The 16,099-nt window shown below is 42.9% G+C and overlaps 1 protein-coding gene across 1 annotated transcript; it reads left to right on the top strand.

The window, feature by feature from the left end:
* Positions 1-3,865: 3,865 nt before the first annotated feature.
* On the top strand, positions 3,866-12,463 carry RNF141 (ring finger protein 141). The gene is made up of 6 exons (XM_069965039.1): positions 3,866-4,002; positions 6,307-6,496; positions 8,458-8,566; positions 8,711-8,895; positions 11,277-11,384; positions 11,770-12,463. Exons 2-6 carry the CDS (start codon positions 6,360-6,362, stop codon positions 11,924-11,926), a joined length of 696 nt encoding a protein of 231 aa, XP_069821140.1. The 5' UTR covers positions 3,866-4,002; positions 6,307-6,359; the 3' UTR covers positions 11,927-12,463.
* Positions 12,464-16,099: the final 3,636 nt, after the last annotated feature.

The raw sequence follows: 16,099 nt of genomic DNA, 5'->3' as shown, positions 1-16,099 counted from the left end.
GTCCTATATAGTGTTAAATATAAAGACCCCATAGTAGTGGTAGACACCAGGGTCCTATATAGTGTTATATACAGAGACCCCCCATAGTAGTGGTAGATACCAGGGTCCTATATAGTGTTATATACAGAGACCCCCCATAGTAGTGGTAGATACCAGGGTCCTATATAGTGTTATATACAGAGACCCCCCATAGTAGTGGTAGATACCAGGGTCCTATATAGTGTTATATACAGAGACCCCCCCCCATAGTAATAGTACAGCCAACCAAAATACCCTAAACCGCTAGCCACTGGGGTCCTATATACTGCCATACTCCATAATAGTCCTATATAGTGTTACATATAATAGTGGTAGACAGCAGAATCCTATATAGTGTTATATACAGAGACCCCCATAACACTAGTAGACACCAGGGTCCTATATAGTGTTATATACAGAGACCCCCCCATAATAGTGGTAGACACCAGGGTCCTATATAGTGTTATATACAGAGACCCCCCCATAGTAGTGGTAGATACCAGGGTCCTATATAGTGTTATATACAGAGACCCCCCCATAATAGTGGTAGACACCAGGGTCCTATATAGTGTTATATACAGAGACCCCCCCATAGTAGTGGTAGATACCAGGGTCCTATATAGTGTTATATACAGAGACCCCCCATAGTAGTGGTAGATACCAGGGTCCTATATAGTGTTATATACAGAGACCCCCCCATAATAGTGGTAGACACCAGGGTCCTATATAGTGTTATATACAGAGACCCCCCATAGTAGTGGTAGATACCAGGGTCCTATATAGTGTTATATACAGAGACCCCCCATAGTAGTGGTAGATACCAGGGTCCTATATAGTGTTATATACAGAGACCCCCCATAGTAGTGGTAGATACCAGGGTCCTATATAGTGTTATATACAGAGACCCCCCCATAGTAGTGGTAGATACCAGGGTCCTATATAGTGTTATATACAGAGACCCCCATAGTAGTGGTAGATACCAGGGTCCTATATAGTGTTATATACAGAGACCCCCATAGTAGTGGTAGATACCAGGGTCCTATATAGTGTTATATACAGAGACCCCCCCATAGTAGTGGTAGATACCAGGGTCCTATATAGTGTTATATACAGAGACCCCCCCATAGTAGTGGTAGATACCAGGGTCCTACATAGTGTTATATACAGAGACCCCCCATAGTAGTGGTAGATACCAGGGTCCTATATAGTGTTATATACAGAGACCCCCATAGTAGTGTTATATACAGAGACCCCCCCCATAGTAGTGGTAGATACCAGGGTCCTATATAGTGTTATATACAGAGACCCCCATAGTAGTGGTAGATACCAGGGTCCTATATAGTGTTATATACAGAGACCCCCATAGTAGTGTTATATACAGAGACCCCCCATAGTAGTGGTAGATACCAGGGTCCTATATAGTGTTATATACCGAGACCCCCCCATAGTAGTGGTAGATACCAGGGTCCTATATAGTGTTATATACAGAGACCCCCCATAGTAGTGGTAGATACCAGGGTCCTATATAGTGTTATATACAGAGACCCCCATAGTAGTGGTAGATACCAGGGTCCTATATAGTGTTATATACAGAGACCCCCCATAGTAGTGGTAGATACCAGGGTCCTATATAGTGTTATATACAGAGACCCCCATAGTAGTGTTATATACAGAGACCCCCCCATAGTAGTGGTAGATACCAGGGTCCTATATAGTGTTATATACAGAGACCCCCCCATAATAGTGGTAGATACCAGGGTCCTATATAGTGTTATATACAGAGACCCCCCCATAATAGTGGTAGATACCAGGGTCCTATATAGTGTTATATACAGAGAGCCCCATAGTAGTGTTATATACAGAGACCCCCCATAGTAGTGGTAGATACCAGGGTCCTATATAGTGTTATATACAGAGACCCCCCATAGTAGTGGTAGATACCAGGGTCCTATATAGTGTTATATACAGAGACCCCCATAGTAGTGGTAGATACCAGGGTCCTATATAGTGTTATATACAGAGACCCCCCATAGTAGTGGTAGATACCAGGGTCCTATATAGTGTTATATACAGAGACCCCCATAGTAGTGTTATATACAGAGACCCCCCCCATAGTAGTGGTAGATACCAGGGTCCTATATAGTGTTATATACAGAGACCCCCCCATAATAGTGGTAGATACCAGGGTCCTATATAGTGTTATATACAGAGACCCCCCATAATAGTGTTATATACAGAGACCCCCCATAATAGTGGTATATACAGAGACCCCCCATAGTAGTGGTAGATACCAGGGTCTTATATAGTGTTATATACAGAGACCCCCCTAATAGTGGTAGATACCAGGGTCCTACATAGTGTTATATACAGAGACCCCCCATAGTAGTGGTAGATACCAGGGTCCTATATAGTGTTATATACAGAGACCCCCATAGTAGTGTTTTATACAGAGACCCCCATAGTAGTGGTAGATACCAGGGTCCTATATAGTGTTATATACAGAGACCCCCCCATAATAGTGGTAGATACCAGGGTCCTATATAGTGTTATATACAGAGACCCCCCCATAATAGTGGTAGATACCAGGGTCCTATATAGTGTTATATACAGAGAGCCCCATAGTAGTGTAATATACAGAGACCCCCCATAGTAGTGGTAGATACCAGGGTCCTATATAGTGTAATATACAGAGACCCCCCATAGTAGTGGTAGATACCAGGGTCCTATATAGTGTTATATACAGAGACCCCCCATAGCAGTGGTAGATACCAGGGTCCTATATAGTGTTATATACAGAGACCCCCATAGTAGTGTTTTATACAGAGACCCCCATAGTAGTGTTTTATACAGAGACCCCCATAGTAGTGGTAGATACCAGGGTCCTATATAGTGTTATATACAGAGACCCCCCATAATAGTGGCAGACACCAGGGTCCTATATAGTGTAATATACAGAGACCCCCCTAATAGTGGTAGATACCAGGGTCCTATATAGTGTTATATACAGAGACCCCCCCATAGTAGTGGTAGATACCAGGGTCCTATATAGTGTTATATACAGAGACCCCCATAGTAGTGGTAGATACCAGGGTCCTATATAGTGTTATATACAGAGACCCCCCATAGTAGTGGTAGATACCAGGGTCCTATATAGTGTTATATACAGAGACCCCCATAGTAGTGTTATATACAGAGACCCCCCCTAATAGTGTTATATACAGAGACCCCCCCCCCATAGTAGTGGTAGATACCAGGGTCCTATATAGTGTTATATACAGAGACCCCCCCTAATAGTGTTATATACAGAGACCCCCCATAGCAGTGGTAGATACCAGGGTCCTATATAGTGTTATATACAGAGACCCCCCATAGTAGTGGTAGATACCAGGGTCCTATATAGTGTTATATACAGAGACCCCCATAGTAGTGGTAGATACCAGGGTCCTATATAGTGTTATATACAGAGACCCCCCCTAATAGTGTTATATACAGAGACCCCCCATAGCAGTGGTAGACACCAGATATAAGGACTCCCCCAGTCCCTATTCCCACCATAGTGTCACGTGCCGGCCACACATTACAGCCCACAACCCCCCACAACCTATAAACTCATCTAGTAGGGATTTCTCAATCATTTAAGGGGCTGTCCACATTGTAAGCGTGGTCCCCCGCTCCGGGCCGCCTCATATTAGCGGCCTCACCCACACCTGCCTGCTACTACAGTGAATTACTGCCATAGCAGGTGACTCTTCTCTATGGAAACAGAGTCACATGACCGGATGGCGTTCCCATATCAAACATGGCCGCAGCCCTTCAGTCGCCGTAGCGTGATGGCGTCATCAAAACAAACAGTGGGAGGCGGGGCGAATGTCAGCTGTGTACGGTGCCCCGGATGGGCTGCAGCAGTGCGCGAACTTGACAGGAGTGAGGGGAGCCGTGTATCCGCCATCACCGGCCGCTGCTGTCTACACATGGACCCCACAGGTATATTCACACTGACACACACACACACACAAAGCTATATACACACTGACTCACACACACAAAGGTATATACACACACACACAAATGTGTATATACACACAGACACACACATACACACAGGTATATACACACTGACACACATACACACACACACACAAAGGTATATACATATACACACTGACACACACACACACACACACAAATGTGTATATACACACTGACTCACACACACAAAGGTATATACACACACACACAAATGTGTATATACACACACACACACACACACACACATACACACAGGTATATACACACACACACACATACACACAGGTATATACACACACACACACATACACACAGGTATATACACACTGACACACGTATATATATATATATACACACTGACACATACACAGGTATATAAGTATACACACTGATATATACACAGGTATATGCACTGACACACGCACACATACACTGGTATCAACACACTGACACACAGACACATGTATGTACATAGTGACACACACACGGGTATATACACACTGACACACACAAAAAGCTATATACACACTGACACACAAAGCTAACACAAACACACACACAAAGGTATATACACACTGACACACACAAAGGTATATACACACTGACACACACACACAGGTATATACACACTGACACATACACAGGTATGTACACACACAGGCATATAAGTATACAAACTGATATATACACAGCTATATACACTGACACACGCACACATACACTGGTATCAACACACTGACATACTGACAGACACATGTATGTACATACTGACACACACACACACACAGGTATATACACACTGACACACACATAGGTATGTATATACTGACACACACACACACACACACGTGTATATACACATACAAACACACGTGTACATACACACACAGGTATATACACACTGACACACATACACATACACACTGACACACACACAAAGGTATACACACACACACACACAAAGGTGTATATATACACACACAAAGGTATATTCACACTCTCACACAAACACACACACACACACAGGTATATACACACTGACACACACACATACACACACAGGTATATACACACTGACATACACACACACACAAAGCTATATACACACTGATACACACACAAAGCTATATACACACTGACACACACACACACACACACGTATATACTCACTGATATACACACACACACAAAGGTGTATATATAAACAAAGGTATATTCACACTCTCACACAAACACACACACAGGTATATACACACTGACACACACACACAGGTATATACACACTGACACACATATACACAGGTATATACACACACACACAGACACATACACAGGTATGTACACATACGCACACACAGGTATATAGGTATATACACTCTGACACACGCACATGCACTCTGGTATCGACACACTGACATACACAGACACATGTATGTACATACTGACACACATGGGTATATACACACAGACATAGGTATGTATATACTGAGACACACACACACACAAGTGTATATACACATACAAACACACGTGTACACACAGACACACCCACCCAGAATTAAGTGACACGCATACAGATATACACACACAGGTATATACACGCTGACACACATACGCAGTTATCTACACACTGACCCTCACATGTATATACACAGTGACACACACATACACACACGTATATGCACACTGACACACACACACACCCACCCACCCAGGTATGTACACACTAACACATACACAGGTATAGACACACAAGTATATACAATGCATACTGACACACACACAGGTATATATACACACCAACACACACGTATATACACTAGCGACACACATAAAGGTATATACACATACACACAGGTATATAGAAAAACTGCCACACATATACAGCGGCCTTGTGTTAGCTTGTGCTTCTGCCTGGGCTCAGGTGACGCCGTCCTCATTGTGTACACAGCAGCTGTCCCTGCTGATCTGCATCTGATCACACTGACTGACTGCAGGAGGCAGCGGCTGTGTATACTGTACACACCGACTACACACCTCACACTGCATCAGGAGGATCTAACCAACAGCAAGTGATGCCTCATGGTGTTTACAGCAGTGCAGAGTATTTCAGGGGAAGAGATTGCTAATCTAGTTGACATCCACAGGCTGATAGTTACATAGGAGCGTTACAGTGTGACTGCTGTTATGTAGCTCTGTGCAGCAGTGCAGAGGATTTCAGGAGAGTGATGTGATGCTGATGTGCCTTCCCCCTTGCAGGACAGCGGAACACCTAAATTCTCTGGGGTGAGGGATCCGGTTGCTCCTCAGCCATGGGTCAGCAGCTCACCGGCCAGGCCGTGATGAACAAGCTTCCCGAGAAAGTCGTCAAACACGCCGCCCTTGTGCGCGAAAGCGGCTTCCTGACGTACGAGGAATTCCTGGGGAGAGTGGCCGAGCTCAACGATGTGTAAGAGAAGGATTTATAGGACTGACCCCAAGCAGAGACCCCTCATAGCCTCCATAGTGTGACCCCTCTTACAGTATATACCCCATAGTGTGACCCCCTCTTACAGTATATACACCATAGTGTGACCCCTCTTACAGTATATACCCCATAGTGTGACCGCTCTTACAGTATATACGCCATAGTGTGACCGCTCTTACAGTATATACACCCCATAGTGTGACCGCTCTTACAGTATATACCCCATAGTGTGACCCCTCTTACAGTATATACCCCATAGTGTGACCGCTCTTACAGTATATACACCATAGCGTGACCGCTCTTACAGTATATACACCATAGTGTGACCGCTTACAGTATATACCCCATAGTGTGACCGCTCTTACAGTATATACCCCATAGTGTGACCGCTCTTACAGTATATACCCCATAGTGTGACCGCTCTTACAGTATATACACCCCATAGTGTGACCGCTCTTAAAGTATATATACCCCATAGTGTGACCGCTCTTACAGTATATACACCATAGTGTGACCGCTCTTACAGTATATACACCATAGTGTGACCGCTCTTACAGTATATACCCCATAGTGTGACCGCTCTTACAGTATATACACCATAGTGTGACCGCTCTTACAGTATATACCCCATAGTGTGACCGCTCTTACAGTATATACCCCATAGTGTGACCGCTCTTACAGTATATACACCATAGTGTGACTGCTCTTACAGTATATACCCCATAGTGTGACCGCTCTTACAGTATATACACCGCAGTGTGACCGCTCTTACAGTATATACCTCATAGTGTGACCCCTCTTACAGTATATACACCATAGTGTGACCGCTCTTACAGTATATACACATAGTGTGACCGCTCTTACAGTATATACCCCATAGTGTGACCGCTCTTACAGTATATACCCCATAGTGTGACCGCTCTTACAGTATATACACTCCATAGTGTGACCCCTCTTACAGTATATATATACACCATAGTGTGACTGCTCTTACAGTATATACAGGCCCCATAGTGTGACCGCTCTTACAGTATATACACCATAGTGTGACCGCTCTTACAGTATGTACACCATAGTGTGACCGCTCTTACAGTATATACTCCATAGTGTGACCGCTCTTACAGTATATACACCATAGTGTGACCGCTCTTACAGTATATACCCCATAGTGTGACCGCTCTTACAGTATATACACCATAGTGTGACCGCTCTTACAGTATATATATATACACCATAGTGTGACCGCTCTTACAGTATATACACCATAGTGTGACCGCTCTTACAGTATATACACCATAGTGTGACCGCTCTTACAGTATATACCCCATAGTGTGACCGCTCTTACAGTATATACCATAGTGTGACCGCTCTTACAGTATATACGCCATAGTGTGACCGCTCTTACAGTATATACCCCATAGTGTGACCGCTCTTACAGTATATACTCCATAGTGTGACCGCTCTTACAGTATATACTCCATAGTGTGACCGCTCTTACAGTATATACACCATAGTGTGACCGCTCTTATAGTATATACACCATAGTGTGACCGCTCTTACAGTATATACACCATAGTGTGACCGCTCTTACACTATATATACCATAGTGTGACCGCTCTTACAGTATATACACCATAGTGTGACCGCTCTTACAGTATATATACCATAGTGTGACCGCTCTTACAGTATATACCCCATAGTGTGACCGCTCTTACAGTATATACTCCATAGTGTGACCGCTCTTACAGTATATACACCATAGTGTGACCGCTCTTACAGTAGAGACTCCATAGTGTGACCGCTCTTACAGTATATACACCATAGTGTGACCGCTCTTACAGTATATACCCCATAGTGTGACCGCTCTTACAGTATATACACCATAGTGTGACCGCTCTGACAGTAGAGATGACCGGACGTTCTTCGGTCTCTTCCTCCCTCAGTACAGCGCGGTTGGCGGCCGGCCAGGACAAGCATCTCCTCTTTGAAGTGCAGCCGGGCTCGGACTCCTCCGCTCTCTGGAAAGTCGTCGTCCGGGTTTTGTGCACCAAGGTGAGTGTGTGCCGCAGCCAGATCTTACATACATGCTCTGTTACAATGCATTGTGGGAGATGTAGTGTAAATCTCCTGTAGCTCCTGGCCTGCTGAGACTTGTAGTTCTATAACAACCCGCTATATATTATACGTCCTCTGCAGATTAATAAGACGAGCGGCATGGTGGAAGTCTCCAGGATCATGAACCTTTACCAGTTCATCCAGCTCTACAAGGAGATCACCAGTCACACCAGCAGCGTCTACACGGCGAGCAGTGCGGCCCCCGAGGACAGCGCGCAGAGCCTGGCATCCCTCTCCTCCTGCCAGGCCAGCATCCTGATGGGGAGGTAGGGGCACGCCGCCTGCCCTGACACACCGACACAGGGTTACACTGACAGCGTCCTCCCTGCTGCTGCCGCTCCTCCTGTGTATATTGTTTATATTGGATCAGTGCTGAAGAGACGGATGGAAAAGAGCAACGACAACCAACCTGGCGCAGTGCTGCGATAGGGGGGAGGGGGCGCCGATGTGTCATCTGTTTATATCACTGTTATGTTCCAGAACGTGTGCACCTGAAAGCACAGGATGTGAGGAACTAATAACACACAGGGGGCAGTATAGGAGTTATATTCCTGTATATAGGAGCAGTATTATAGTAGTTATATTCCTGTATATAGGAGCAGTATTATAGTAGTTATATTCCTGTATATAGGAGCAGTATTATAGGAGTTATAATCCTGTATATAGGAGCAGTATTATAGTAGTTATATTCCTGTATATAGGAGCAGTATTATAGTAGTTATATTCCTGTATATAGGAGCAGTATTATAGTAGTTATATTCCTGTATATAGGAGGCAGTATTATAGTAGTTATATTCCTGTATATAGGAGCAGTATTATAGTAGTTATATTCCTGTATATAGGAGCAGTATTATAGGAGTTATAATCCTGTATATAGGAGCAGTATTATAGTAGTTATATTCTTGTATATAGGAGGCAGTATTATAGTAGTTATATTCCTGTATATAGGAGCAGTATTATAGTAGTTATATTCCTGTATATAGGGAACAGTATTATAGTAGTATATTCCTGTATATAGGAGCAGTATTATAGTAGTTATATCCCTGTATATAGGAGCAGTATTATAGTAGTATATTCCTGTATATAGGAGCAGTATTATAGTAGTTATATCCCTGTATATAGGAGCAGTATTATAGTAGTTATATTCCTGTATATAGGAGGCAGTATTATAGTAGTTATATTCCTGTATATAGGAGCAGTATTATAGTAGTATATTCCTGTATATAGGAGCAGTATTATAGTAGTTATATTCCTGTATATAAGGGCAGTATTATAGTAGTTATATCCCTGTATATAGGAGCAGTATTATAGTAGTTATATTCCTGTATATAGGGAACAGTATTATAGTAGTATATTCCTGTATATAGGAGCAGTATTATAGTAGTTATATCCCTGTATATAGGAGCAGTATTATAGTAGTATATTCCTGTATATAGGAGCAGTATTATAGTAGTTATATCCCTGTATATAGGAGCAGTATTATAGTAGTTATATTCCTGTATATAGGGGGCAGTATTATAGTAGTTATATTCCTGTATATAGGGGGCAGTATTATAGTAGTTATATTCCTGTATATAGGAGCAGTATTATAGTAGTTATATTCTTGTATATAGGGGCAGTATTATAGTAGTTATATTCCTGTATATAGGGGGCAGTATTATAGTAGTTATATTCCTGTATATAGGGGCAGTATTATAGTAGTTATATTCCTGTATATAGGGGCAGTATTATAGTAGTTATATTCCTGTATATAGGGGGCAGTATTATAGTAGTTATATTCCTGTATATAGGGGCAGTATTATAGTAGTTATATTCCTGTATATAGGAGCAGTATTATAGTAGGTATATTCCTGTATATAGGAGCAGTATTATAGTAGGTATATTCCTGTATATAGGAGCAGTATTATAGTAGTTATATTCCTGTATATAGGAGCAGTATTATAGTAGTTATATCCCTGTATATAGGGGCAGTATTATAGTAGTATATTCCTGTATATAGGGAGCAGTATTATAGTAGTTATATTCCTGTATATAGGGGGCAGTATTATAGTAGTTATATTCCTGTATATAGGAGCAGTATTATAGTAGTTATATTCCTGTATATAGGGGCAGTATTATAGTAGTTATATTCGTCTATATAGGAGCAGTATTATAGTAGGTATATTCCTGTATATAGGAGCAGTATTATAGTAGGTATATTCCTGTATATAGGAGCAGTATTATAGTAGTTATATTCCTGTATATAGGAGCAGTATTATAGTAGGTATATTCCTGTATATAGGAGCAGTATTATAGTAGTTATATCCCTGTATATAGGAGCAGTATTATAGTAGTTATATTCCTGTATATAGGAGCAGTATTATAGTAGGTATATTCCTGTATATAGGAGCAGTATTATAGTAGTATATTCCTGTATATAGGAGCAGTATTATAGTAGTTATATCTCTGTATATAGGAGCAGTATTATAGTAGTTATATCTCTGTATATAGGAGCAGTATTATAGTAGGTATATTCCTGTGTATAGGAGCAGTATTATAGTATGTATTATTATCCCTTTGTCCGTCAGCCACACGTTGTATCTCTCAGATGAGTCAGATATATCAGGTTTTTTGTCTTTCTCTGTCTTTATTGTTTCCTATCTCGCAGGGTGAAGCAGCTGACAGATGAGGAAGAGTGCTGTATCTGTATGGATGGTCGGGCTGACGTGATCCTGCCCTGCGCTCACAGCTTCTGCCAGAAATGTATTGACAAATGGTAAGCGGTGGCGTCGGTCCACATGATCGCAGTCATACGTCTCTTATCTCCTCACATGTCCTGGAAGTGCAGGGATGAATGGAGAGTAAACAGTGGCCGCAGGGGAGAACTCTCTAGCGTCTGCTGCCAAAACTCTTATTATCTTTATTTACTTAGTTTTTGCTTTTTCCCCTCGTCAGCATTTCATATATATGGAGTTGTCATTTCCTTTACTTTAGTTACATTGATTGTGTAGAACTTTGTGTCACACCCAGAGCTGTGTTCAGAATTCTGCTGGTATACACTTACACACTCGTCTGTATTGTGCGTGCATATTCATGAGGCATATAAATGATGTAATTGTCTTCAGTCTAACGTAAAGTTACCAGATATGTTCTATCAACAGGAGCGACCGCAACCGCAACTGCCCCATCTGCCGCCTACAGGTGACGGGTGCGAATGACTCCTGGGTGGTCTCTGATGCCCCCACAGAGGAAGATGTGGCAAGTTACATACTGAACTTGGCAGACGAGGTTGGGCAGCCCAATGACACCTTCTTCTGATCCACTACTGATCACATGGTCCTCGCCTCATTATTATGTGTGTAACATTGTTCTATGTGCTTGAAGAATGCCAGCGAATGACTGTAACACTACATTCACCTCTGATCAGCAAATACAGGTGACATATAGAATAACTATCCATGTATGGTGAGGTCACTGTGTACATACATTACATTACTGATCCTGAGTTACATCCTGTATTATACTCCAGAGCTGCACTCACTGTTCTGCTGGTGGCGTCACTGTGTACATACATTACATTACTGATCCTGCGTTGCATCCTGTATTATACTCCAGAGCTGCACTCACTGTTCTGCTGGTGGCGTCACTGTGTACATACATTACATTACTGATCCTGCGTTGCATCCTGTATTATACTCCAGAGCTGCACTCACTATTCTGCTGGTGGCGTCACTGTGTACATACATTACATTACTGATCCTGCATTGCATCCTGTATTATACTCCAGAGCTGCACTCACTATTCTGCTGGTGGCGTCACTGTGTACATACATTACATTACTGATCCTGAGTTACATCCTGTATTATACTCCAGAGCTGCACTCACTATCCATGTATGGTGGCGTCACTGTGTACATACATTACATTACTGATCCTGAGTTACATCCTGTATTATACTCCAGAGCTGCACTCACTATTCTGCTGGTGGGGTCACTGTGTACATACATTACATTACTGATCCTGCATTGCATCCTGTATTATACTCCAGAGCTGCACTCACTATACTGCTGGTGGGGTCACTGTGTACATACATTACATTACTGATCCTGAGTTACATCCTTTATTATACCCCAGAGCTGCACTCACTATTCTGCTGGTGAGGTCACTGTGTACATACGTTACATTACTGATCCTGCGTTGCATCCTGTATTATACTCCAGAGCTGCACTCACTATTCTGCTGGTGAGGTCACTGTGTACATACATTACTGATCCTGAATTACATCCTGTATTATACTCCAGAGCTGCACTCACTATTCTGCTGGTGGGGTCACTGTGTACATACATTACATTACTGATCCTGAGTTACATCCTGTATTATACCCCAGAGCTGCACTCACTATTCTGCTGGTGGGGTCACTGTGTACATACATTACATTACTGATCCTGTAACTAACCAGCACCAGCAGAATAGTGAGTGCAGCTCTGGAGTATAATACAGGATCAGTAATGTAATGTTTGTACACAATGACCCCACCAGCAGAATAGGATGTAGGATACAGGATGTAACTCAGGATCAGTAATGTATGTACACAGTGACCCCACCAGCAGAATAGTGAGTGCAGCTCTGGGGTACAGTATCAGTAAGTATGTGTATATATATATATATATATACCTTATTCTATATATGAACTGTAATCTGGTGATCAGAGGTGACTGGAGATTTCGGGCAGTGTTCACACCTAACCTCATCCTGTTTGTCAGCTTTTATGTTGTTGCATTCTCTTCCATCTCGTTGGGTTGGGGAAAGCAGCGTCTCATCCATGAGGAATTGTCCAGATCGGATGTGTGGGGGTTATATACCCCTTCACTATAATGTCCACCATGGCTGTGATGTACAGACTGCTCTGTGTGAACCTTCCCTAACAGAGCGACTCGCCGGTCTTATTGTGTGACCTCACGTCCGTGGGCGATCCTGACCCCATGTGATCACACGCTTGCCAGGACTTTGTGCTTTTTATGTTATTTCAGGTTTTACGTTCCTTTGCACTTTGTGAATACTGTATATATCTTCACTTTTAATTCTAATAGATTTGCATTTTTTAATTTTTACCATTGCATTATCGGCCATTTAAAGGGTAGGTGCGCTGGTAAGTGGGACTTGGCCTGTAGTGTTAATAATGGGGTCCTGTTAGTCGTCGCCCCCACTCATCACTAATACTGCCACACTGTAGGCACCAGGGCTCCTTATACGTACACAGTGGCCTATACAGAATGTTTTCTCAGCTGCGCTCCGGAATAGGGCAGAGCTATAAGGCATTGTACCCCCTTCATTCCAGTGACTGGTCAGGGTCTTTGCTTATAGCAGGATTAGAGGAGCAGGCTTGGTTTCTTCCAAAAACCACGCCACCCCTGCCCTCAGGTTGTGTGTGGTGTTACAGCCTTGCTCCATTCACTCTGATTAAGTTGATTGGTTTACGTAGGCCATTTTCAGGGGGTGATCAGCGTGATCATTCGATCAGTGTTTCATGACCTGTTGCTCTCCAAAGGCGGTTTGGTATGCTGGGAGTTGTAGTTTTGCCACAGGTTTGTGGAACAATGCTCTGTGTAGACCAGGGATGTCAAACTCGGGCCCTCCAGCTGTTGTAAAACTATAATTCCCATCATGCTTGGGCAGCTAAAGCTTTTGGCTATCCAGGCATGATGGGAGTTGTAGTTTTGCAACAGCTGGAAGGCCTCAGTTTGACACCTGGGTTGTAGACACAGTCTATTCAGCTTAAAAGGGGTTAAACATGCCCCCCTTGTCACTTTTTATTGGCTAAGAAACTCTTAAACTTACTTGGGATTGCATCTGAGACTTCAGTAGTAAAAGGAATAGCTAATTCCAATTCGGCCACTAGATGGCGGTCTTTGCCATCTTTATCGCCACCTAGTGGCCAGCAGGATGATTACCTAGAATTAGGAAATCCTCAGTGTCCTGTAATTTTACTGAACCCTATGAGGAATAATAGGTAAGTTTTATTGTGTATAAGCTCCTGTCACCTTCCGTTGGGGGTCACATGACTCCTTTCTGATTTCAATCCGGAATCCATTGTGATCCAGTTAACAGCTGAGTTTTTTTTTTTTTTTAAATATTTGATTGCATAACAATCTCCATGACATTCTGTACAGTTACGGGTTGCAGCCTGGAGCTTTCTAGCTGATGTGATACTACCACTCCCAGCATCCCCTGACATCTTATGTATGAGGTGTAGTCTCACAGCAGCCAGTGAGAGTGCCGGTCGCTGACCATTAGGTTTTTTTAGCAATAATTGTATTATTTACTGAAATTTTTGTAACTCATTGCAATATTATTTGTCTGTATAATCAGTGACCACTAGAGGGCGGCAGTGGCTGCTGAAACTGCCACATATCGCTCTGCAGTGTCTACAAGATGTCTAACTTCTGAGGGTTTGGTGCAGTGTTGGGGCCCTTTTTGGTTGCCTTGTATAGTTAGAGGCCTGCAGCATTTCCCCTTTAAGACTCACTTAGAGGGGATGTCCATTCCGGTCACCCCAACTTAATGGTATTGTATATTGGAGTGTTAGTTTGTCACTTGTCCAATCAGGGACCTGGACTGCTATCCTGTCTCTCCCATGCTTTACACTACAGCTTTGTTTTTTTGTTCTTTTTAATCTTTACACTGTATAATGAGCACTTATATATAACACTGGAGGTATTGTACAGAGGAGGGCGCCACCGCAAGGGCTACACCAACGTTCACATGACCACTTCCTTCACTTCCTTGTGATTTGAATGTTGGCTCCGCCCACAATATGGCCGCCTCCTGTATTTTAGACTAACTCCTCATTTCAGCCATAGGAATAAGCTTCCCGCTGCTCATAGTGATAATACTGGTGTGACCCTCATCGGCTGCGCTGACCCTTGCCTTGTACGCGGAGGGCGATAAATGGGTTTACCTCACGACCTTTTGTAATGGAAGAGTCTGTGGTGTCAGAGAGAAATGAGGAGATTTGTGTATTTTTAACTGTCCAAAAATTACAAAAATAAACTATTTTGAAACAAATTTGTTGGATTAAATAATTGCAGTACTGCTAAAAATATATCGAAATCACCTGTGATTGGCCGTGTCCCCTCCTCCTCTATCCTCCTCCACCCTGCCTCCAAATTTCTCCTCTATCCTCCTCCATGCTTCCTCCAGACTCCTCTATCCTCCTCCACCCACCCTCCAGACTCCTCTTCTATCCTCCCTCCAGACTCCTCTTCTATCCTCCTTCACCCTTCTTTCAGACCCCTCTTCTTTCCTTCTTCAATCTCCCTCCAGACTCCTCCTTTATCCTCCCTCAAGACTCCCCTTCTATCCTCCTTCACCTTCCTTCAAGACTTCTCCTCCTATACTTCTTTTCCCTCCCTCCAGACTACTCATGTATCCTCCTTTGTTCTTTCTCCAGACTTCTCCTCCACTCTCCCTCCAGACTCCTCTTCTATCCTTC

The sequence above is a fragment of the Dendropsophus ebraccatus genome, chromosome 4, assembly GCF_027789765.1.
Source record: "Dendropsophus ebraccatus isolate aDenEbr1 chromosome 4, aDenEbr1.pat, whole genome shotgun sequence".
NCBI classification, from domain to species: Eukaryota; Metazoa; Chordata; class Amphibia; order Anura; family Hylidae; genus Dendropsophus; species Dendropsophus ebraccatus.
Note: the sequence above shows the minus strand (reverse complement) of the source record. Positions and strands in the feature narration are given on the sequence as shown.